Consider the following 22,287-nt stretch of genomic DNA (forward strand, 5'->3'; position numbering starts at 1 on the left):
TACTGGACACACAGCCCAGGAGTCTCGAGTGAACTGCCCTGGGCACGGGGGGCAGAGCTGGGGCTGTGGCCCAGGGACCCCGGTCCCTCCAAGGAGCCAACACTATGTCTCCTATAAGCGGGCAGGCCTGGAGCCCACACCTTGGAGGACGAGGCGATGGAGTAGTAGCGGGCCTGGAGACGAGGCAGCAGCTCACACAAGTGGTCGATGGGGGGCCGCAGGGACGAGTAGTCCTGCAGGATGGCCAGGATGTGCCTTCGAGCCTCGACCACCCAGCTCAGGTACAGCTCCTGGGGAGATGCAGACGTAGGTGAGACACGGGGACCTAGGGGACAGGGCTGAAGTGGGGCCCAGGCAGCCTGGGGAATGGCCCGGGGGTGCTGGCTGGGAGCCGCGGTGCAGGGCTGAGGCGGTGGCGGGCGCTGGGGTGTGGGTGGCAGGCCCACCTTGCCCTCGCCCGAGGAGGAGGCCATCTTGCGCAGCTGCTCCTGTTCCGAGGGCTCTGAGGCGTACTGGGCCAGCTCGTAGAGCACGTTGGTGCGGGGCGGGTTGGTGATATCCAGGTAGTAGGTGAGGGCCGTGCGGTAGGAGGTGGGGCAGGGGAACGGGTGCTTCTTGTTGGAGTCTTCTGTAGGGAGAGAGCAGGCAGGGTTCGGGGTTAGTGGCCGCCCCCGGGATGGGTGGGGTGCCACGGGATGGGGTGGGCAAAGCCTCAGGCCTGCTCTCACTGGAAGCAAGACCAGCTCTTTCTGGTCCTTCCTTGACTTTGGGGGCAAAGCCTCAGGCTTCGGCCACCCTCAAGCTTCACGCTGGACAGGTCGTCTTCATCAGAGGCAGGATATTGCCGGGGTAGGCCTGGCAGTCACTGTCCCCACCCAGGAGAATCAGCCCCTTCGGGCACCCTTCCCCTGCCAAGAGCTGCTCAGAGACAGGGCTGTAGAGGGGGAGCTCCCCAAGTGCGTCCTGCCTGCCTGCGGGCTGGACCTGGTCCACCGTGGGGGGGTGGCGCTCCAGGCTCATGACTGTGCGATGCCAATACCGGGCCTTCAGCTGTGACAGCAGAGCTCCCTCCAGGTCGGTTTTTATGCTTGGACACATGTGGAGGTCTGTGCATGGGTCACCCAAGGGCCAAGCTATGGGGGCAGCATCCTGTACACTCAGGGGCAGCTGCTGGCACACACCCCCCCACCAGCCCTTGCCAGGGTCCTTCCACTACCACAGTCAACAGGCTGGCTTTACTGACAGCTCCCCACAAGCAGGCTAGAGCTGGACTGGACCCAGGAGCAACTCCATCTCTTAGAGGCATGACTGCAGGGGCGTTTATTCCCGTGCACAAATGAGCCCCGTGGAACCGCGAGGCTGCCGAGCCACATGGAGAGGAGAGGGCCTGGCCCAGGACGGCTCAGGCTTTAGGGGTTTGGGTCTGTTTTGGGGAGGGGTTTGAACTTGGTACTGAAGTGTGACCTACGTACAGTGTACAAGTCACAGTGCAATGCCTGATGGATTTTCATGAACTGAAAGTCCTCGTGTGCCCAGCACCCACACCAAGTAGTAGGTGTTCCCTGCGCCCAGGCGCCCTCTTGTGTGAGCCCAGAAGCCAGGGCTCAGGCCTTGCACTACAGGGGCAGGTGTGGGCGCTTCTGCAGCCCCACTGCTGCCTCTAGTTGAGCCTCTGCAGCCCTCTCTCTAAGCAGCTCTTGGCAGTGAACGGCTCTCCACAGGGGCCCAGAGTCTCCTGGGGCAGAGGGAGCACCAACACCCCTCCTGACCCCCAGCAAGGTCCTGCCTCAGATGGCACAAGAGACATGCCCCCCAGTGCAAGAAAGGCCCACATGTGCACTACCGACCGTGAGTGCACTGCCGGCACAGTGAGATCTGATACAAATGAGCCCCCTTTCACGCAGCTCCTCTCGAGGCTGACTCGGGAGCTGCTGAGAAGGAGCTGCCCAGGCTCAGGTCACTGAGGACAAGAGTGAGCGGGGCAGGGCCAGGCCGTGCTGGGCCCCAGGTCAGTGGGCAGCCCTGCCCCATGGTAGTGCCCCTTGCACTCTGAGCACCCTGAATGGGCCTGGAGGGCCATCAGGATTGTTGACTCGGATCCCTGGGTTCACAGGTGAGGAGACCCTGGAGCCAGAGAGGACCTTCAGCAGCCAGTTGTGGCTCTCTTCCCTGTAGGGCACGGGCTGGCTCTGTCTCCAGGCATCCGCACTCCCTCAAGGGAGTATGGCGGTGAGGGGATGGGGGAACCCCAAAAGGGAGAGTGCCAGACCCTGCAGCCACCTCTTCCCCCAGCCCTGAGTTTGTTCTACAGCCTGTAACTGGGGTCTTGGTTATGAGGGCTTCTAGGGCACCAGGCTTTAGGCCGAAGCAGAAGTTCAACCTATGGACCTTGCCAAGGGGCCCATTCCCACCAGCCACCTCAGGCCCAGGTAGGTAGGGAGGCCTGGATCCCAGGACTCACCGTCAAGATTGTTCAGGGACATGATAACGTCCAGGTCGGCACCCAGGATCTCGCCGAGCTGGTTGACTAGGGCAGAGTCGTTGGCTGGGTAAACAGCCACGTGGTCTCCAGATTCATACCTGGGGGAGATGCGAGGCTCAGGAGGAGGGTGGAAGACAGCTCTGCACCCAAACAGGAGGCCTGAGTGAAAGGTTTGAGGGCGTGGGGGGTGGCAGCAGCTGATACCTGATTTTGGAGTCTGAGATGTCTAATTCCAGGTGCATGAAGTGTCGCTCGGTTCCCTGGTTCAGCTTCCGGTTGGTGGTGACGACAGCCAAGAAGGGGTTCTTGGCGTCGAAGGGGCTGGGTGGGGAGAGCAGCTCAGTGACTGGCCAGGCCTCCAGTCTGAATCTTCCCACCCCAAGGGACACTTCTGGCCACACAGGACACAGGAAACATCAGAGCTGGCCTCCAAGGGTCACGAGGACACCTCTCCAATTAGGTAGTGGCCTTTCCCAGCCTAATCCACAGCGGTGCTCCTGGCAACCCGCAAGGGGGTACAACTAGGCTATCAGTGTCCCCTCTTACAGACACGGAAACTGAGGCTGGTCCCTAAAAACCTGGGGGACCCTCCACACTCTGCACACGTTGGTGAGCAGAGCACAAGGAGGGCCAGGCCCTTGAAGGTGGCTCCCCAGGACGGAAGGGGCCTGGGTTCCGAGTGACTGTGGAGCAAAGCCCCCTCCCCAACGTGCCCAGGACTGTACGTGAGCAGGAGAGAGGCTTTCACTCTGTGAAGCCACTGAAATGTCGGGCTTTCCGGCTACAGCTGCAGCAGGGCTGCTGGTCTCAAAGCCTGGTGGTTCTAGGAGGTTTTTCCTGGGCGGCTCCAGCAGGATTCTGGGTGGCACCCAGGGGCAAGTCAGGGGCCCCAGAGAAGAACACTATGTTTCTGGACATATGTCCAGACGTCAAGGCAGATTTTTAAGGAAGCGAGCCCTTTTGCCCAAGTTCCACCTAGACCCAGAGCTGAACTCACTGTCCTGGTCCAGGGACTGGTGGGTACCCCCCACCCCAGGGTATTTACAGGGAAAATGAAGTACAAGCTGAGCAAGGGCCAGTCCCCCCAAGGCCACGCCCTGGGCGGAGGGACCGCTGGGAGCGGAGTGGAGGGGTCCCCAGGGCCCCGGGGTCAGAGCAGCCTCCGATCTCTCTCTGCTCCAGGCCTCACGCCCTCCTGTGCGGTGGAGATGGAAATGGAGGTGCCCTCACCCGGGCCCACTCCTGGATGTGGGGGTAAGGAAGCCCCACAGGACAGGGCCTGGGAGGACAGGCCCTGTGGGGACGCACAGGACAGGCAGCTGTCCGGCCCCAGCCACGCTCTCTACTCACGGTTTCTGGTTCTCATAGCTCTTCAGGCGGCCCATTTCGCCCACGTACACCTTGGCCGCGTCTATGTCTGTGTGGACCACAAGCTCATACTGGCGAATGCTGCAAAGGGGAGACGCAGGGTGAGGCGGGGGGCGGGAGGGGGCCGGGTCCCAAGGAGAGAGTGAGGCTGTGAGGCGATGGGACGTGCGGCGAGGGCTGCGGGGCCAGACGTGACCCACAAGGAAGGAGACGCGTGAGCATGGGAGGCAGGAGGGGCCAGCACAGCGTGCTCGGAGGGCGGGTCGGCCCGTCAGCAGGCCCGAGGCTCTGCCCTGAGGAGGCCAGGAAGCCCGCCCTGACCGTCACCTGCAGGCACAGCCCAAGCGCTTAGGCCCGCGCCCCTGCCGCAGCCTCCTCCAGCCCCACCACACACGCCAGTCCAGTACCCCCCCTCGGCAGGCAGCACCCGAGGCCCCGGCCCACCTGCGCACACTCACCTGGACTCCTCTCCAGTGGCTTCCACCCCTAAGTGCTCGCACACGGCCGGCCAGAACTGCTCTCGCCACGTGATGAAGTCCTCCTCCAGGCTGGGGACGAGAGGGGATGAGCCAGGCTCCAGATGGGGCTGCCGGGAGAGCTCGGACTCTGTCCCATCACCCCTCCAAGCTGGAGGGTTCATTTCACGCCAGCCCACCCAGTGACGTAACCCAGGGCATCAGGAAGCGTCCAGAGGGTCTGCAGTAACCACGGAAGGCCCCATCTGAGCTGGGTGAGCCGGGAGGGTGTGGATGAGCAAAGAACGTGGGGACTGGCGATGGGGGGATGGCCTTCCCTCCCCTGTGGTGAGGCGGGTCACGGAGTTGCGCTGACATCATGGCTCTGCCCTCTCCTCCTGTGCCCCGGCCAGCCCTAACCTGTAGCTCCTGACACACGACAGCCCAGGGGGGCGTGCAAGGGCGGGGGCCCTGGAGGGGGGTCACTTACTTCCCGTCGTCGTCGCCCAGCCCCAGATCAAAGATCCGCTGGGCCCCGAGCTGCTCCAGCCGCTTGTCCACATACTTGCCCATGGCGTTGAAGTGCTCATAGGTCTTGTTCCCAAGGCCAAACACCTGTGTGCATGAGGGGCCAGTGGTCAGCGGTCCCTGCCAGACACCTTGCACTGTAAGGCCCCAGAGGCGGCTTTGTTTTGGTGACCTGCAGTCCAAGCCCCTCCTCAACCACCTTGGCCTTGACCCTGGCGGCAGCAGGGGGGGTTCACCCTGCCCATTCAAGATTCTCCTTGCCCAGCCGAATCTTGGTCAGCCCACCGCCCTTCTCTTGCCTTCAGTCTCCAGTAGCACATGCTCCCGAGCAAAGTGGGGCTGGGACATGGGAGGGGGAGCTCTTGGGCCGGGCCCGGGCGCAAGACAGGGTCGCCCCATGAGCGGCCTTCCTGGGATTCCCTGCCACGAGCTCCCTACCAGGCCCTCAGCTCGAAGCCTCTGTCCTGGCACCTGGGCCTGCCCTAGCTGATCAAACGAGGTGAGAACCAGAGGAGTTCCTCTTGGACACGGGTTCCGGAGGTTGCACAAGCCCACACGGGTGACTCACCGCATACTTGACCCCAGAGAGGTCCACGTCCGTCTCCTGAAGCCAGTCATAGAAGTCCTGGGCATTGTCAGTGGGGTCCCCCTCGCCGTAGGTGGCCATGCAGAACACTGCCAGGGCGTTCTCAATCTCTGACAGGCTGCTCAGGTCGCCCTGGGGAGACAAAGGCAGGGCCAGGCCCAGCAACCAAGACTAAGCCTGCTCCCAGCAGGGGTGCAGATGGGCGAGTCAAGGGTTCACGTGGACGGGGTGCATTTCAAGAGCAAAGGGAACAGCAGGCCCAGAAGGGCACAGGTGAGGGCCTGGGGTGTGGACAGAAGTATGCTGGGTTCTAGGCTATGGGCTGGCACTTGGAACACGGTGCCCTGGGCCACCTCCGGAGAACCTCATCATCCCACCAAGTCCCTGGGGCACAGGAGGACCTGGGCTCGCACTAATTCCTAACCAGCTGTCCGCCAACTCGAAACCCAGGTCCTAAGACAGATGGGTAGTGGTGCTCGTCCCCAGGACCGAAGGCAGGGGTGTGGAGTAGGTGGGGGATGGTTCGGTTTGGGAGATGGAGTGGCACATGTGGGAAGCAGCTCTAAGGGAAAGTTCATTTATCATGTTGTTGGAGCAGCAAGAGCCCGACATCGCCTCCCCTGCCCCGATGTCTGGCAATGACCCTTCAGGGGAGAAGCAGGAAGGCAACTCCCTGGGGCATCTTCCCAGGACTACCTGCTCCCTGCCAGCCCTGCCCCTCCTGGGTGCCTAAGGACCACTCCCCACTTCCCTGCCCACTGAGTCCACCTGGGGCCGCTGGCCTGGCTGTCTCAGAAACAGGCAAGCAGACTGCTGGAAGTTTCCTGCCCTTTGGAGAGCCACGACTGGCGAAAGAGCCGATGCGCGGAGGAGAGGTAGCAAGGCGAGCGGGTCCCCACCACCCTCAGAGGCAGGCTGGGTGCAGCTGGGGCCAGGAAGTGGGGACTGCGTCCTGCAGACAGCCCTGTGTTGGCCCGGAGGAGCCACGTGCCAAGGATGGCTGACAGGAGAAGGCGGGGAGCCTACAGCTCCAGATGGGGGCCCTTCCCTCAATTCCTGGGCTCTCTTTGGCCCTCCCCGAGCCCACACATGCGAGTTTACAGCCTCATTTCAAAGCCCAGCTGAAGGGTTCCTGGAGATGGCTCACCCAACACCCTCACTGCCTCTCTGTAGACGAGTCAAGGAAGGCCCTCGGTGGGCGCTCGCTCAGGGTCACACGGGCAGTCAGGGCAGAGCGGCACTAGAGCCCAGATCCCCCGATGACTCGGTCCAGCTCCCCTGGAACTGCAGTTCTCAGGTGGGGGTTGAGGGGAGATGAGAAACAGTTCCTCTCCTGACTTGCTGAGACCCTTTTCATCTTTTAAGCCACAACCAATCCACTAGGTGCCTGAGTCCCTTCTGCTGGCACCTGCCCAGCACTTGCAAAGCCTGCAGCGTGGAGAGCTTGGAAGGCTGAGCGTGAGCACTGCTGAGAGCGCACATGCGCACACCGGGGCCAGGTGTTCTTAATGTCCTTACAACTGGGGCCACCTGGCTGCTGGAACAGATGACAAGAGACGCCTATTCCTGTCTGTCCCTTTGGCTAACTCAGCCCTTTAAGCGTCTCCACGATCCAGACGTGACTTCCTTAATGCCCTGGGCTGCACTGCATGGGAGGAAGGGGGCAGGGTGCGGCAAGAGCTCACCAGGTCATACTCCTCCGGGTCTGCCGCCATGCCCCGCATCCCGTAGCGATGGGCGTCCTTGGACAAGCGGTTGGCAAACTCCTCGGCGGTCCCCGTCTGGGAGCCGTAGAACACGACGATGTTCCTGCCCTAGGGACGGCCAGACACGCGGGATCAGTGAGGGGCCAAGAGCCACAGGCTTCACTGGAGGCTCTAGGTGACCACAGGGGCAGGCAGGTCCCTCAAGGGCACCCTCTTTCCTGCCTGCTTCAGGTCCTTTCTAAGTCGCTCTGGGGCTAGCATCTCACTGCCACAGCCACTGCAGCGGATGGGGTCAGAGGCCACCTAGCTGAAAATACAGAACTACACTCAAATATGCATGGGACTCATACCTTACATCTTTCACCAGGATAAATTCCCAACAGATTGAATTTTAAATATGGAAAACAAAATCATAAAAATACTAGAAAAAAATATGGAAGAATTCCTTTATCTCTTTAGAGGGGGAAAGCCTTTCAAATGATGACTCAAAGTCCAGAAGTCAGAGAATAGTTAAATGGACTAAAGAACTTTAACAGGCGAAACGAACAAGTAAACACACAGTAAGCCGAATGATACACAAACTGTTAGCTGGGAGAAATATTTTTAACTCATATCACAGACGAGGGGTTGATCACCCTAATAAGTTTAAGGAGTTCCTTGAGAAAGATCAATCCCAACAGAAAAGTGGGCAAAAGATTTGAACAAAGAATCTGTAAAAAAAGAGAAAAGAAATGCCAGCATAACATGAAAATTTGCTTAAACTCATTCATAGGAAAAATGCAAATTAGAACTCCACAGAAATATCTTTTTTGTAACCTAGAAAACTGGCAAAATCCCAAACTTTGCTAGCAGACTCTGTTGGCAAGGCTTGGGGAGCAGGTGTTCTCACACTGCTAGTGACAGCCCCGCGGCGTGACCTCTACGGGGGTGGGGCACAATCTGGCAGTTTCTATCACAAATGCATATATCTTTTTTTTTTTTTTTTTTTGCGGTACGCGGGCCTCTCACTGCTGTGGCCTCTCCCGTTGCGGAGCACAGGCTCCGGACGCGCAGGCCCAGCGGCCATGGCTCATGCGCCCAGCCGCTCCACGGCATGTGGGATCTTCCCGGACCAGGGCACGAACCCGTGTCCCCTGCATCGGCAGGCGGACGCTCAACCACTGCGCCACCAGGGAAGCCCTGCATATATCTTTTGATCCAAAAATTCCACTTCTGGGATTTTACTGTATTTTCAAATATGCAAACTGATCTACACAGTCACAGCAGCACTATCTGTAAGAGCTAAAGATTAGAAATATTCCAAGCGCCCATCAACAAGGCAGTATTAAAACAAATTATAGTGCTTGTGGCCACACATGGAATCATCACGCAACTATAATAAAGAATGCGGGAGGTATTTTTGAATTGTTGTGAAAGGAGCTCCAAGACATACCATTAAGTGGGAAAAAAATGAAGGTCTATAGCAGTGTATGTAATATGCCACCTTTTGTGTTTAAAAAGTGTAAGTCTGTATTTGTTTTTATTATATGTGCATAGGAAAGCTCTAGAAGGATCTGTAAAATACTAAGGACAGTGATGGGTGACAGGGACAGGAGAGCTTTCCACTAAACAGTTTATGTTTTGGACTTTAACCATGTGAATGAAGCACCTGGTCATAAATTCAACACTTAAATAAACAAAAATCAAACAGATAAAGTTGTAGCTGTGCTAGGATCACAGCTATGTGAGGTTTACATATGCTCACGGACACAGCCTGGCCTGGGAGGGAGGAGATGGGGCGGCATCCGAGTCAGAGGGAGAGTCTGTTCTTACAGTTTGGTTTGTTCAAGAAGTAAACACACAAAAAGCAGAGTAAACTGTCCCAGCAACAGCAGAGCAGCCTCGAGGCTCTGGTTAGCCCAGAAAGTACGCACACAGGGAGTTGAGCCGGCTTCCCGCGCGCTTCTCCTCCCGTCCAGGGAAGCTGGCCTTCTGCTGGATGCCCCCACACACCCACCAGGGCCGAGCACAAAGAGAAAACTCACCGTCTTCTTCATCTTTTCCACGAAGCTACTGTCTTTGACAGAGGAGGTCCTGAAAAATAAAAGTGTCTGCTGGGCACGGGAGGCACATGGCAGCAGCGAGGGGCATTTCCAGCTCCGCCCGCTCCACTCTGTGGTGCCCCCGCCAGCAGCCGCCTTTGGTCCAGTGCCGGGGCTGGAAGAGGCAGGACCCAGGCTCCGGGGCCTGGTAAGTCCAAATCCAGCACCTCGCAGGGCCTGGGCTGACCCACCCGGGTACATGAGTTCACGAGAACGAAGGGTCAAGCTCACTCCCCGGCCGCTCACCACCCACAGCCAATGGTCCCCACCTCAAGGCAACCAGGAGTTTCCCAAATAAGATTCTGACCGTGCTACTGCTGTGCTCTGGAACCTTCCATGGCTCCCATGACCCGCAGGAACAGGGGTGCACAAGTCCCTTCAGAACCTGTCCCAGCTTCGCCTGCCACTCCCCTCCACACACCAGCCCTCCACGATGGTCCTTAGAATTCTGTCATCACCACCGTCTCCGCCCAGAGCGTCCTCACTCCAGTTCCTCACCTGACAGACCCCTGTTCCCCACCAAGGCCCCACGTGAACAGCAAGTCTCTTGGGATTCCCAAGACACCCCCCCCAGTCCTCCCCTGCCCTGGAGCCACTTTTACTTGCTCCCCTCTCTGTGACCCTGTCACCTTCTAAAGCCCTGAACTGGACGGCCTCTCCACCTCCTAGCTCTGGCCTCCTGCCCCTCCCTCTCCACTTCTGGTCCTTTCCCTTCTCTCTGTCCTTGCCCCAGGCCTGCAGAGCCATCCAAAGCAACCCAGCGAGCCTCCCCAGGGACGCTCAGGCCTAAGACAGCAAGGTGATTTACCTCTGGACGGTAAATATTTAAGACGTTTGAAACATGGCCAGCCTGAACCAAGCGACAAATCTGAACACTAAAATACCGTTTTTTCTGTTTAAAAAGACACCATCAAGGGAATGGAAGGCAAGCCCCAGCACGGGAGAAGGTGTCTGCAATGTACACGTATCTGACTGATGACTAGGGTTGAGAATATAAGAAATCCCTACAAATCGATCAGAAAAGACACATACTGCGACAGAAACATTGTCAAAAGGCTTGAACGGGTACCTTCTTAAAGAGAGCATCTAAGCAGCCAAAGAACATAGGGAAGGGTGCTCGACGTTATTAGATACCGGAGAAAAGGAAGTTAAAACCACAGTGAGATCTATCATACACCCAGTAAGAATGGCTAAAACTGAAAAGACAGACAAGATCTCAAACAAGCGAGGTTGTGGAGCAATGGGAATTCCCACATGCAGCTGGGAGAGGGCGATATGGTGACTTTGGAACGCGGCTTGGCGGTACCTCCTGTGACTCTACAGCCCAACAATTCACTCTCTGCTACACGCCCCATAGGCTGCATTCATACCCGGGGAACGAAAGACATACATTCTTTGCTCTTTCCACTGCCTCCTGTGCACAGTAGAGTGTAACAGAGTGAAGTGCCAGCATGCACGCACGCGCACGCGCGCGCGCACACACACACGCACTCTCATCACAACAGCATGAAGCAATGTCTGTCAGGGCTACAGGCCTGGAGTCCGTGGAAAAACTTATGTAAGTGAAGGTTTCTTTTTTCGGTACGCGGGCCTCTCACTGCTATGGCCTCTCCAGTTGCGGAGCACAGGCTCTGGACGCGCAGGCTCAGCGGCCATGGCTCACGGGCCCAGCCGCTCCATGGCATGTGGGATCTTCCCGGACCGGGGCACGAACCCGTGTCCCCTGCATCGGCAGGCGGACTCTCAACCACTGCGCCACCAGGGAAGCCCTGAAGGTTTCTTTTAAGGATGCCCCTGCAAAGCTGTTCAGACAGGTATTTTGTAAACATAAGGGTATCAGAAGTTTCATGTCTAAGCCCCCGCTGGGTTTTTCACTAGGTTAGTAGGTGCAGGACTAATGCTATTTTCAGGGTCTTAGCATTAAATAACATCACAGTAGGCAGCAGGGGAAGGTGAGGCCCGGTGCCCGGGTTGGCCACTCCAGCCTCCCTCCTCCGTCCCGAGGTCCCTTCGGTGCAACAGCCCCACAAGGGGCAGCAGGGAGGCAGCGGGGGGCTGGCCACCCAGGCTTTCCCACCCAGCAAGGGCCCAGCTGCACAGGAACCCAGAGCAGGCCATCCCCGACTCCCCATTTATCCCGGCATTCCTGGGCCGGCCCATCCCTAACCTCAGCAGGGCCAGGGCAGGAGCACGAATGAGCAGAGGCGCTCAGGCCTGGCCCCATCTTCCCACGCTCAGCTCCATCTTCCCACGCCCAGCTCCATCTTCCCACGCCCAGCTCCATCTTCCCACGCCCAGCTCCATCTTCCCATGCCCAGCTCCATCTTCCCATGCCCAGCTCCAACCTGCACTTCAAAGGGGTCTTGTGTCTAGCATCTTGGCCACGTGTCCAACTTCTGCCCGCGCCCAGCCGCGAATGGCCACGTCTTCACTAACCCTCTAGCTGTGTGCAGACTGAACTACAACACAACCTACAACCTTGTCTGTCTGTCTGAGCACTAACACGGCGTGCTCACCAAGACACACCATCAGGAAAGGAAGCAAGGCACACGATGACGCGAATTCCACCACTGAGTAGCTTTGAATTCTGAGTCATGAGAATATATTACCCACTAAACATAAAATCAGATGTAAATCTAAACTGATGGTTAAATACCAGCAACCTAGACAAATGTTTCTGATGAAAAATCATGAGAAAAAAAGCAGGTCAAAACTAAATGCAATTTCCATTTATAGGAAACGTCTGGAATAGGCAAACCCATAGTGACGGGAGGTGGACTAGTGGTGCCAGGGGCTGGGGGGAGGGGGTGGGGAGTGACAGTGTTTCCCTTTGGGGTGATGAAAGGCTTTGAATTAGGCAGTGGTATGCCTGTACAACAGGATGACTGTACTAAAAGCCACTGAATTATACACTGTAAAATGGTGAAAGCCATGAATTTTAAGGGGTGTGAATTTCACCTCAATTAAAAAAATGAAAACAAAGTAAATGCATTCAGTTGACACCTAAAAGGGGCCAGGCTTGAGTTTTGGAATATTCACTTATATGGAACTCTTCTTCGTCAATTTCTTGACCGTTGCCAGTTCTCCACGTGTGGACGGGCCACAGCAGATGCTCCAGGAGAAATTCAGACGACGCAAAGCCAAGCGAGAAACAGGCCAGCAAGGTAACCAATGCATCTTCCCTCACAATTGCCCTCTTCTAGGAAAAGCAGAATCTGTGTCCTTAGAAGTGGAACGCACACGATTAGTTGTTCATAGAAAAGTGGCCTGAAGAGAAACACACCAGCATCTTAAGACAGAGGACACGGGAGTGTTAGGGTAATGGGTGAGAGGGTTTCCCTAATTTTCCAAATTCTTGTTTTCTGTTACTTTTATAATTAAAAATACATTTTATAGTCAAATACACATTCAGACGTCTGAAGACAGGGGAGAGGTTGAACAGCCTAGTGCCTTGTGACGCCCGCTGCTCTGTACCGAACAGCACAGACCATCACCTGATGTTCTTGTCAAATGGGAAAGGCAGGCTACAAAGTAACACAGGTGACACAATCCCATTTTTGTGTAAAAGCAAGGTACAGAAGGGTAGGTGCTGACGTGTTAAGAGCTGTTCTGTCCTCAGGTTGAGCAATTATGAGTTTTTTGTTTCTTTTTCTTGCTAATTTCTATTCCCAACTCCTCCACTCTTTTCTTTCCTACAATGAAAATGTAAGGCTTTTGTACTAAGAAGATACAAATTACTTGCTATTCTAAGAAACGCTGTGCTGTGGATATAGATGGGTTAATTTTGAAGGCTCTGGTGAGGATGACTAGAAGAGCTACACCCTGGGTAGAAACCCACATCAGAGAAGCTATTCTAAGTAAGAGAAAGGGGCCCACCGGTTCAGAATCCACCCCCCTCCACCTTCCAAATGCTCTGGCCACAGTGACCAGCCCGCCGCTCCCTGGTTCCGTTGTGCCCTTGGACCCACCACGCCGTGGCCTAGAGTGTCCTTCTTCTAACCCTTTGCCACCGACCCCTGCTTATCCCTGAAGACACTCGGCCTAAGCTCCTCTCCAAGCACCTTTCCCTGCCGCTCAGACATAAGGTTGTTTGTCACCGTCTTCAGTACGTCTTCAGGAACTCCATCCAGGCGCTTGTCTCAGCGTATTCTCATTGCTCAACTTGAGGCCTGGGTTTCACAATCTGGGGGGAGCTATCTGTGTAACTCTTTGCAATCAGCACGGTGCCCGGCACTCAGCACACGACGTTGTATGGGCTTCTCGGGCGGTCAGTCCTGAGTCTCTGCCCAACAGAAGGTTGGCTGAGGCGGCCTGGAGGCCTTTGGAGGCTCCCCTGTCCACCTGAGAGGGTCTGACGTCAGTAGAAAAGCTCTCTTTTCTCAAAGGGCAGAGGTTTCCTCAGAAGCTACATCTGAGCAGATTTGGGGCCTTGCTGAAGAAAGGGACCAGAGGGACCTGCACCGCCCAGGGAGCACCCGGTTGCCCTTTCTCCATCTCCGGTGACGTGTGCACTGGGCGGTGCCGAGGGCATGAGACTAAATGAGGCAGCCTCCACCTTCCAAGGGCCCATCGCCAGGCTGGAGAAAGAGCCCGGGAGAATCACGGAGGAAGGGGAGGGGCCACACACCAGGAGCAGAGACTTGGGTTCAAATTCTGGTTCTGCCACCAAATGGGCCTGTGACTGGACAAGTCGGGCCTCTTGAGGCCTCAGGTTCCTCTATGGAAAACACTGCATCTCGGCATCTGCAGTCACCCCATGGTCGCACTCAGCACCTGGAACTTGTTTAGCTCTCGAGGATACGGAGGGCAGAAGAAAGCTGTCTGGGTCACTCTGTGATTTCAACAGGGTGAGGTGTGCGAAGACCAAATGGACGGAGCGGACGCCATGCCACGGGGTTTCTGAGGGAGCAGGCACTGCGGCCGAAGAACCCAGGAAAGGCCTTGCGGAAGAGCTGGGCTCTATTCTCAGAGAGGAAAACGGCTCCCAGGGGGGAAAGCCGTGGCAGCCGGCAGCTGAGGGGCTGCTGGATGAGACCCAAGCAGCGGGTGGGAGCTGAGCTCTGGGGAGGAGGTCTGGGGGGCGCCCACGCAGCTGCACGGGGCGGACGATCCAGGCCGGCAGCAAGGGCGGGGGGGGGGCCCTCCACGCAGGTCTCACTGAGGGTGTCAGAGGGCGGGCAGGAGGTGCTAGGGCCCCCCGCCCCCAGGGGAAGGGTGCTCCTGAGAAGGGCATGCACTTCTGAAGGCAGCACTGGTCCCGTCATTAGCTTCGGCCCACGGGGAAAAGGAGGATCACGCCCACAGCCCCATGAGGGAAAAGGGAAACCCGTGGAGGCGGGGAAAGACACTGTCCGTGCCTCTAGTCACTGCCCGGCGCGGAGCAGCTCCCCACGTTCCCACCGGTTACACCAGGCGGGTTCCGCCGCTGCCCACCGCGACGCCCGGCTGCCGGGGCCCGAGCAGGTCCACACCTGGGCGCCCTCGGCTGGCTTCACCCCTCCTGACAGCTTCATGCCGGGATCTGCACTCGGAACCCGATCTTTCACAGGCCGAGGAGTGGGTGATGGGGGCCCTTCTGGTTTCCGGTCTAAACCCCTTCCTCTGGAAGCAGAGAAATGCAGCCTGCAAACCAGGACCGAAGGAGCCAGGGTGGCCGTGCCTGGGTGAGCCCCCTGGGACTGCCCCCGAGTCTGCGGTCAACTCTACACAGCGCCCTCCTCATGCCTCCAGGCATCCCTGCCTGGGGAAGAAGTTCCATCCACACTGAGTAGGGGTGCCCGCGGGCATCCACACCATCTGCCCGGACACTGTCTGGAACTGACCTTCTCAGGATGGGCTCGTCCTGCAGAGATGAGTACGCGCACCCCATGGTTTCTTACTCTCAACTCTGGACTGAAGGGAAAAGGAAGCTTGCTGCTCTCCTGGAAACGGACGGGGAGCCAGCAGCTAGCGAGTCGGGCTCTGTCCATTCTCTACCAGTGCTGGCAGCGGGCAGACTGGCCCGCAGACACTGAACATCCTCCCGGACACCCTGGTCCTCTCGGAAGCCCTGCTGAGCCCCTGCCTGCCTCGGTCCCCGCAGCCTGGGAGAGCTGCTGCGTCTGGCGGCTCCAGCAGGGAGGAACCAGGACTCTGGGCTGGAACCTCCCGTGAGCCCCTGCGTCTGGCACACACCCCTCCTCCTTCTGTATGGACCGAGGGAAGGAGGAAACCTCTCCAACCCCGGCTCGGATCTCCTTGGTAACTGTTTATATCAGAGCCCTTTCTCCCCACATCCTCCCCCTTTCCCATTAAAAAAAAAAGTGAGTCGTGCAGGCGGAACAAAGCTCCTCTGGACACTGGAAGGCGGTGGTGCAGGTTGCTATGGCAGGGCTGTTTCCCCATAGAGGGAGCGCAGCGAGCCTGCTGCCGGGGCGCCTCAGGATCATATTAAGTTAGACCTGGTTCCCACCTCCCTCCCTACAGAAGGACTGTGGGTAGCAGAGCCTACGATGCTGGGTCCAGTCACCTGGGGGCAGAGCGTGCTGTGGAACCAGCACATCTCGGCCTCCTGTCGCGCAGCGCAGGGAATGCCCAGCAAGGTGGGCACCGCATTCGCTGCTGAGACGTTTGCAAGTGAGGAGCCCCCTTCGAAGGCGTCCAAGTACAAACGGCCCATCAGGAGAGGCCGCAGCCGACCCAGGCGCGGAGCCCAGGGACCACGACGCTCCAGCATGGAGCACAAGTGGTTCCAATTAGGGCTCTCGGCTCCCACATTGGGAGCAGGCGTGTCTCTGGTTCAGGCTTTGGAAGTCAACTGCAGCCCGCCGGGTGGGGAAGCGAGAGGGAGGCTGGACAAAAGCACTGAGTCACTTGGACGGAGATGAACCACGATGGCCCAGCACGATTCATTTTGTTTCCAGTCCCAGGCAGGGCTCATAAGGGTTACTCTGAAATTTAAATTTTCTGCAGAGCGGAACTGACTTCTGAGACATCCCCCTGCCCTTGGCGACACACAGGCCAGTTGCTTTTGAACGGCTCCCTTCCAGAGCCTAGTGTGTGGCAACAAGTTCTCTGGTCCCCAGCGCAGCACAACAGGAGAGGGGACGAGAGCTGAGCAGGCGGCTGGACTGGGGCAGAGCCAGCCCGGAGCCTCATGGCAGAAAGCTAATGGTTTGGAAGAGCTGCCTTTGGTGAAGACAAAGTGGTTCACTGGAGCTTAAACAAAAAACCGCAGCTCTCTCCACGGACGGGGCCAGGAACGGGGACCAGCGCCAACGGAAGGCAGTGAGGACAGGTGGGAGCTTGAAGCAGTTGTGAGGCCACTGGTCAAAGACAAAAAAGGGAACAGGAACTACGACTAACTGAGTACCTCCTGTATACTTTTCATTTTACTTCATTTAATTGTCCCCACCCTGTGAAGTGGCAAAGGATTCTACCCCATTTGACAGCGGAGGGGAGTGAGGCTCAGGGCTGAAGCAGCAACTCCAAGCCTGTGAACGCCCAGGGCCCCCGCAGCTTTGCATCTGCTCCCACTGTGCGGAGCAAGGCTGCACCTCCCCTGGCCACCTCATCAGTCGGGATGCAGGACACAGCAGCCCCATTCACACTTCACTGCCCTTCCCAGGAAGCCTCCTCCCTGTCACTTAGGGTGCTCCAAGGCTCGAGGGGGCTGCTGTTCCCCTGGTGGAGCCCCTACCCACACAGCCTTCAACACGTATTCACCACCGTGCCTGTCGGGACTCCACAACGTGCTGTGGCCCGGGTGGCCTTTCCTCTCTTGGGCCAGTTGGGTGCCAGGTAGGGCTAGTGCTACTGTGCAGAGACCGAGGCCCAAGAAACTGCTCAGGGTCACCCAGCCTGTCCAGGACAGAGGAAAAGCCACAGCCTCTGACACTGGGATGACGTGGCTCTAGTCACAGACAAAGTGGCCCTGAAAGGAGAGTGGGGTGGGAGGGGCGGTGGCGACAGGGCCGGGAGGGGGGCTAGCAGGAGTGGCGGCCACGGCCTGGGGAGTGAAGTCCTGCCCTGGGGCTTATTCCTTCTCAGCCCTGGGTAAGTTACTCACCTCCCCCCGAATCAGCTCTGCCTCTTGTAAAACAGGGATGCAAGAATTAAAGTGTTAGAAAGCCCCAGCACACATCCTCTCTCTGGGCCACTGGCACGGCTGCTCTCCGTGCCCTGCCTGTCGCCTGTACCGCGGGCCCTGGTCAGCGCCAACGCCTCCCGACGACCTTCCTCCAATCCACTCCAAGCTGCATTCAGGAATGGCTGGTCTCAGGGCTGCCCTGGCACCAGCCCTCCCGTCGGCTCCCCACGAGGGTCAGATAAAACCCCAAGGCCCTGTAGATCCATCCTCTGGCCTCTCAGTTCCCTTCATGACCCCTGACTCCCTTGGCGACTTACACCCAGGCTCTACCAAGACGCGCCCTTCCCAGAGCAGGCCCTGCTTTCCTTGCCCTGGGCTTCTGCACACGCAGTCCTGGCCCAGCTTCCTACTCAGCCTCCCAGACTCAGCTCGGGGGGCACCTCCATCCTGACATAGCCCCCTCCCCGGTGGCGCCCTGGGCTGTTCGAGCATCGTCACTGTACCATCCTCACGCGCCCCAACTGCATGTGAGCCCCCGAGGATGCTGCATGTCCCTGTGCCCTGGTGTCTGGCCCAGAGAGGGAGCCGCCAGCACCGAGTGCCCTGGTGATGCCCAGAGAGGTCAGAAGGTCCGATGACACTCGGCTCTGCATCACCTTCCCAGACAGGCCACGATCAAGATTTCGGGCACTGGCTAGAACAGCAAAACTACCCCAGTCTCATCAAGGGACAGGAGAGGTCCCTTGGTGGTCAGGTGGCATCAGGAAACCCACGCCTGTGCTTGCAGGGCGGCGTGAATGTCCTGAGCCCACAGCCTCACCGTTTCCACGGATGCAGGACACTTCGGGCACTGTCCACCCTCCACGGCCACAGGGGCCTTTCCTTGCGCTCTTCTCTCTGTAAAACCCATTGATGTTTCTATCGTCGTGCTCGGCAGAGCCAAGGACCCATCTCTAGAAAGAGTGGCCCTGAGCTGGGTGTGGAAAAAGGAGATAAAGATGGATAGAGATGATGCCGGTAGCCTTGACTCCTGGCTTTCCCGGCCTTTCTGGCAAGAGCAGGCCGTCAAACGAAGGTCACGGAGGAAAATGAGCTCTTTTGTGGCTTCTCAGAAGCAACCCCCAGTGGGATGCAGGCAGCAAAATTCTAGACTGTGGGAAACTTTGGGAAACAAATGATCTGGGTTCTTCAATGAAAATGCCGCGAGGGAATCACAGGGATGGAAGGAAGCCCACGGACTGAGAGAGACCTGACATTATGTTAAGGGGAAGCAGCCTGGCACCAGAGGCTGTGATGACATAACCCCGTATGCATGACAGTCTGGAAAAGGCAAAACTACAGGGACAAAAATCAGATTGGTGGTTGCCAGAGGTGGGGCTGGGGGGTGGCGACTGCAATGGGACCTGGGCAGTGGAGGGGGGGGGCGCTTTCTGGGGTGTGGAGTGTCCTGTATCTTGACTGCAACACTGGTTACACAACTGCACACACCTGTCAGGATGCATCAAACTGTACACTTTAAAAAGGTGACTTTTACTGCATGTAAATTACACCTCAATAGACCTGACCTCCGAAAGAGAGACTTAAAAGATTCGGTAGTCAATTGCAATGTGTGGGTTTAGATCCTGAATTAAAAAAAAAAAAAAAGGTTAAAAAAAATTGATCAGTCACTCAGGGAGCTACGAACAATGCCGGCTGAGTATCCAATGGTACTGAGACATACTGTGAACTTACAGGGGTGGGAGGACAGCTCTGTTAGGTTTAAAAAGGGGAGTCTCTGCATTTGAGAGGACTGAAATATTCTCATAGTTCATATTTCCACATAATTTCATAGGAAATATTTCCAATTTCCTATGAAATCATGATTTCTTTATTCATAATTCATATGAATTATAGGATTAATTATGAAATTATATGCTTGCTCTAAGATAATCCAGCAACAGTGGGGAAGGGGAAGGAAGCAAGACTGGCCAGGAGCGGACAGTTGTTGAAACTGGGTGACAGGTGCAGGAGTTCCCTCTCCTATGCTCCAGCTTTGGTGTTTGCTTGCAGCGTTCCATAATAAAAAGCTTTGTTTTTCTTTAAAGCACTCAGGCGCTGCAAGTGAAGCAGACTGCAGGGGGGTGGGGGGCTGTGAGCAGAGCCGAGGAGGACAGCTAGGGCTGGCTGGGGGCACAGGCTGTGGTGCAGGCCCCATCTGGAAGGGTGGCCCCGCTCAGCCTCAGCCCCCGCTGGCAAGTGTCACGGTGGGCTCCGTGGGGTCAGGTCCTCTGTTTTGTTTTTTTTTTCCAAATGAAGCTATAAGTGACTTTTATGTGGAATTGCCAGGGTTTTCAATGTTCTAATTTAAAAATTAAAAAAATTTTAACATAAGCCACACCCAGACCGTGAGCTAGTTTGCCTTAGAGGCAGACACACGTGCTGGTTTAGCATTTACTAATTCAACGGCCTTTCTCTGAGTATCTTCACTCCTACAGGCCCTGCACAGAGCCAGGGACCCAGACAGGAATGGGATGCTCCCTCTGCATTACGGGAGACAGAAATAGAAACAAATTCCCACCCAGCCAGAAGGGTGTTGCATTACAGGCACGAACAATGCGCCTCGGGCCACAGAGAGGCTCCCTGAGCTTCAGACTCCTCTGGGAGCCACATCCCCCCGGGCTCCCTTCCATCAGGAGCTGCCCTGGCCCCAGTGCTCTGCCCAGAGGTACACGCTGAGCAAAGCCTGAGGGGCCAGTGGGAGGAGAGATGAAAGAGCGACTTTTAAAATGATTATGATTAAGAGAATGCGCTGCTCGTGACTGCTCCTCTTTAACCAGTGTTTAATTGCTATGATAAACCATTCAAAAGACCTCCCTGGGGGATAAAATCATGTTCACTGATTAGAAGGCTCAATACTGGAAGATGCCAATTAATTTATAGATTCCACCCAATCTCAACTAAAATCCCAGAAGGTTTTTTTGTTTGTTTTGGTGGACTTTGACAAGCTGATTCTAAAAGGTATATGGAAATGCCCAGGGCCCCAAAAAAGCCAAGAGAATCTTAAAAGAGAACAAAGCTGGAGGACCTGGACTACCAGTGACCAAGTCAAGAGTTGCTGTAAAACCACAGAAAGCAGAACATGTGGTGTTGGCAAAAGGACGGAAAACAGATCAACAGAACAAGCAGTCTAGAAATCAACCCCCAGCTATACAGGCACCTGATTTATATCTTCAGGGATGCTTCAGTGCAGTGAGAAAAGAATAACCCTTTTCAGTAAATGGTGCTGGGTCAAGTGGATGGATAACCACAGGAAAAAATGATTTTCGAAGCGCCTTGACAATTTGCTGATACCAAAATCAATTTCAGCTGGATGGCAGATCTAAGGATAAGAACTATAAGAGTGAAGCTGCTAGAAGAAAATACAAAAGAAAAGCTTCCTGACCACAAGATAACAGTTCTTAAACTGAACACCAGAGCATTAACCATAAAGGTGAAGGCCAACCAAAAGGTTGACAAACTGGGCCAGTTTAAGGCAACAACTTCTGATCACAAAAAGACACTGAAGAGAGTAAAAAGGCAACTATACAGAAAGATATTGACAATACATAGATATCTAACAGGGGACTCAGATCTAGAATATATAAAGAACTGTAACAAATCAACAAGAAGGCCAATAGCCCGACAGGAAAAAAATGGGCCAAGTCACAAAAGATACCTCAGTGGCCAATAAACATATGAAAAGGTCACTGGACATAAGAGAAATGCAGTTAAAACAATTACCACCACATGCCCATTAGAATGGCTAAAATTTTATTTCATTTCATTTTAATAAAAAAAAAAATTTTTTGGCTGCACTGCACGGCTTGTGCGATCTTAGTTCCCTGACCAGGGATCAAACCTGGGCCCCTGACAGTGAAAGCATGGGGTCCTAAGCACTGGACCACCAGGGAATTCCCTAGAATGGCTAAAATTTTTTAATTGAAAAAAATAAGTGTTGCTGAGGATGGGCAGCAACTGAAACCCCACATGCTGGGGGTGGGACTGGATGCTGGAAAACTGGCTGTGTCTAACAGAGCTGCACATGAGCCTTCCCTCTGACCCCCAACTCCACATCCAACACATACCCAACAGAGCCACGTCCACATGGGAACCACATCCACACGGGAACCACATCCACAGGTACTAGGATGTTCCCTGCAGGACTGCTGGTAACAGTGCCCTAGGCTGGAAGCAATCTAAAGGGCCATCATGATGGGAATGAATAAATTACAGTTTATTCCCACAACAGAACATCATGCAACAATGAGAACGAGAGAACTACGACTACACACGACATGGAGAAATCTCAGAAAGAATGGCCGAATACTACATATCCCGGGACACAGACAACACTCGTCTATGTCACGAGGAGTCAGGAGAGTGGGTGACCTGGGGGTGGTGGGATTGGAGGGGGAAGAGGGGTCCTTTCTTACATGATTCTATCCGTTTTGTGACAAATAAACTGTGTGCTTATGATCTGTATACTTTTATGTCTGCCTGTTATGTACTTCAGTACTTCAGTAAATAGTTTATGAAAAAAACCCAGGAGGCCTTCCAGAACTGACCTCCCTCTAAGCCCTCCCTGGGCTCCTGAGGTTCTGAAGCCAAATCCGGCCTGATGGTGAGGGCCCCAGAGGCCAGCGTGCCTGGGAGATTCACTTGTGAGCACAGGGACTCCTTCTGAATCCCCTGCACCTGTAAGTTCAGGGTCAGGGGGCTGCAGGTGTGTGTCCTATGCTTGCTGCTCAGACACAATTGTTCCCATTGGCTTGGTTTTTAAAAAACATCCATGCCCCAAGGTTTGGACTCACCATCCCAGGTGGTGAAGGCCTGAAAAGGCCTTAAAAGACCAACTAGAAGCCACTGGGGGTTGTGGTGAGAACTGATACAACCCTGGGCGCGTACTGTCCCCACACTAATCACCCTCCACTGACCTGCTGGGGTAAGGGAGGCACCGTGCCATGGCCAAAACCACCTGTGTTCACTGAAAGTACA

General features: G+C 55.9%; 1 protein-coding gene across 4 annotated transcripts in view; it reads right to left on the reverse strand.

The window, feature by feature from the left end:
- POR (cytochrome p450 oxidoreductase) overlaps positions 1–22,287 on the reverse strand; it is a 75,580-nt gene that overhangs the window by 1,486 nt on the left and 51,807 nt on the right. For 3 of the 4 annotated variants that reach the window (XM_060285180.2, XM_060285182.2, XM_030872030.2), the window contains 10 exons: positions 9,150–9,198; positions 7,105–7,233; positions 5,402–5,551; positions 4,796–4,920; positions 4,309–4,398; positions 3,833–3,931; positions 2,687–2,803; positions 2,462–2,580; positions 447–628; positions 141–290 (listed from right to left, as the gene is read on the reverse strand). In XM_060285180.2, coding sequence (XP_060141163.1) covers positions 141–290; positions 447–628; positions 2,462–2,580; positions 2,687–2,803; positions 3,833–3,931; positions 4,309–4,398; positions 4,796–4,920; positions 5,402–5,551; positions 7,105–7,233; positions 9,150–9,198 — 1,210 coding nt within the window. The remainder of the gene's footprint in view (positions 1–140; positions 291–446; positions 629–2,461; positions 2,581–2,686; positions 2,804–3,832; positions 3,932–4,308; positions 4,399–4,795; positions 4,921–5,401; positions 5,552–7,104; positions 7,234–9,149; positions 9,199–22,287) is intronic. The other variant, XM_060285181.2, reaches the window with a different exon arrangement.

The sequence above is a fragment of the Globicephala melas genome, chromosome 15 (assembly GCF_963455315.2).
Source record: "Globicephala melas chromosome 15, mGloMel1.2, whole genome shotgun sequence".
In the NCBI taxonomy this organism is placed as follows: Eukaryota; Metazoa; Chordata; class Mammalia; order Artiodactyla; family Delphinidae; genus Globicephala; species Globicephala melas.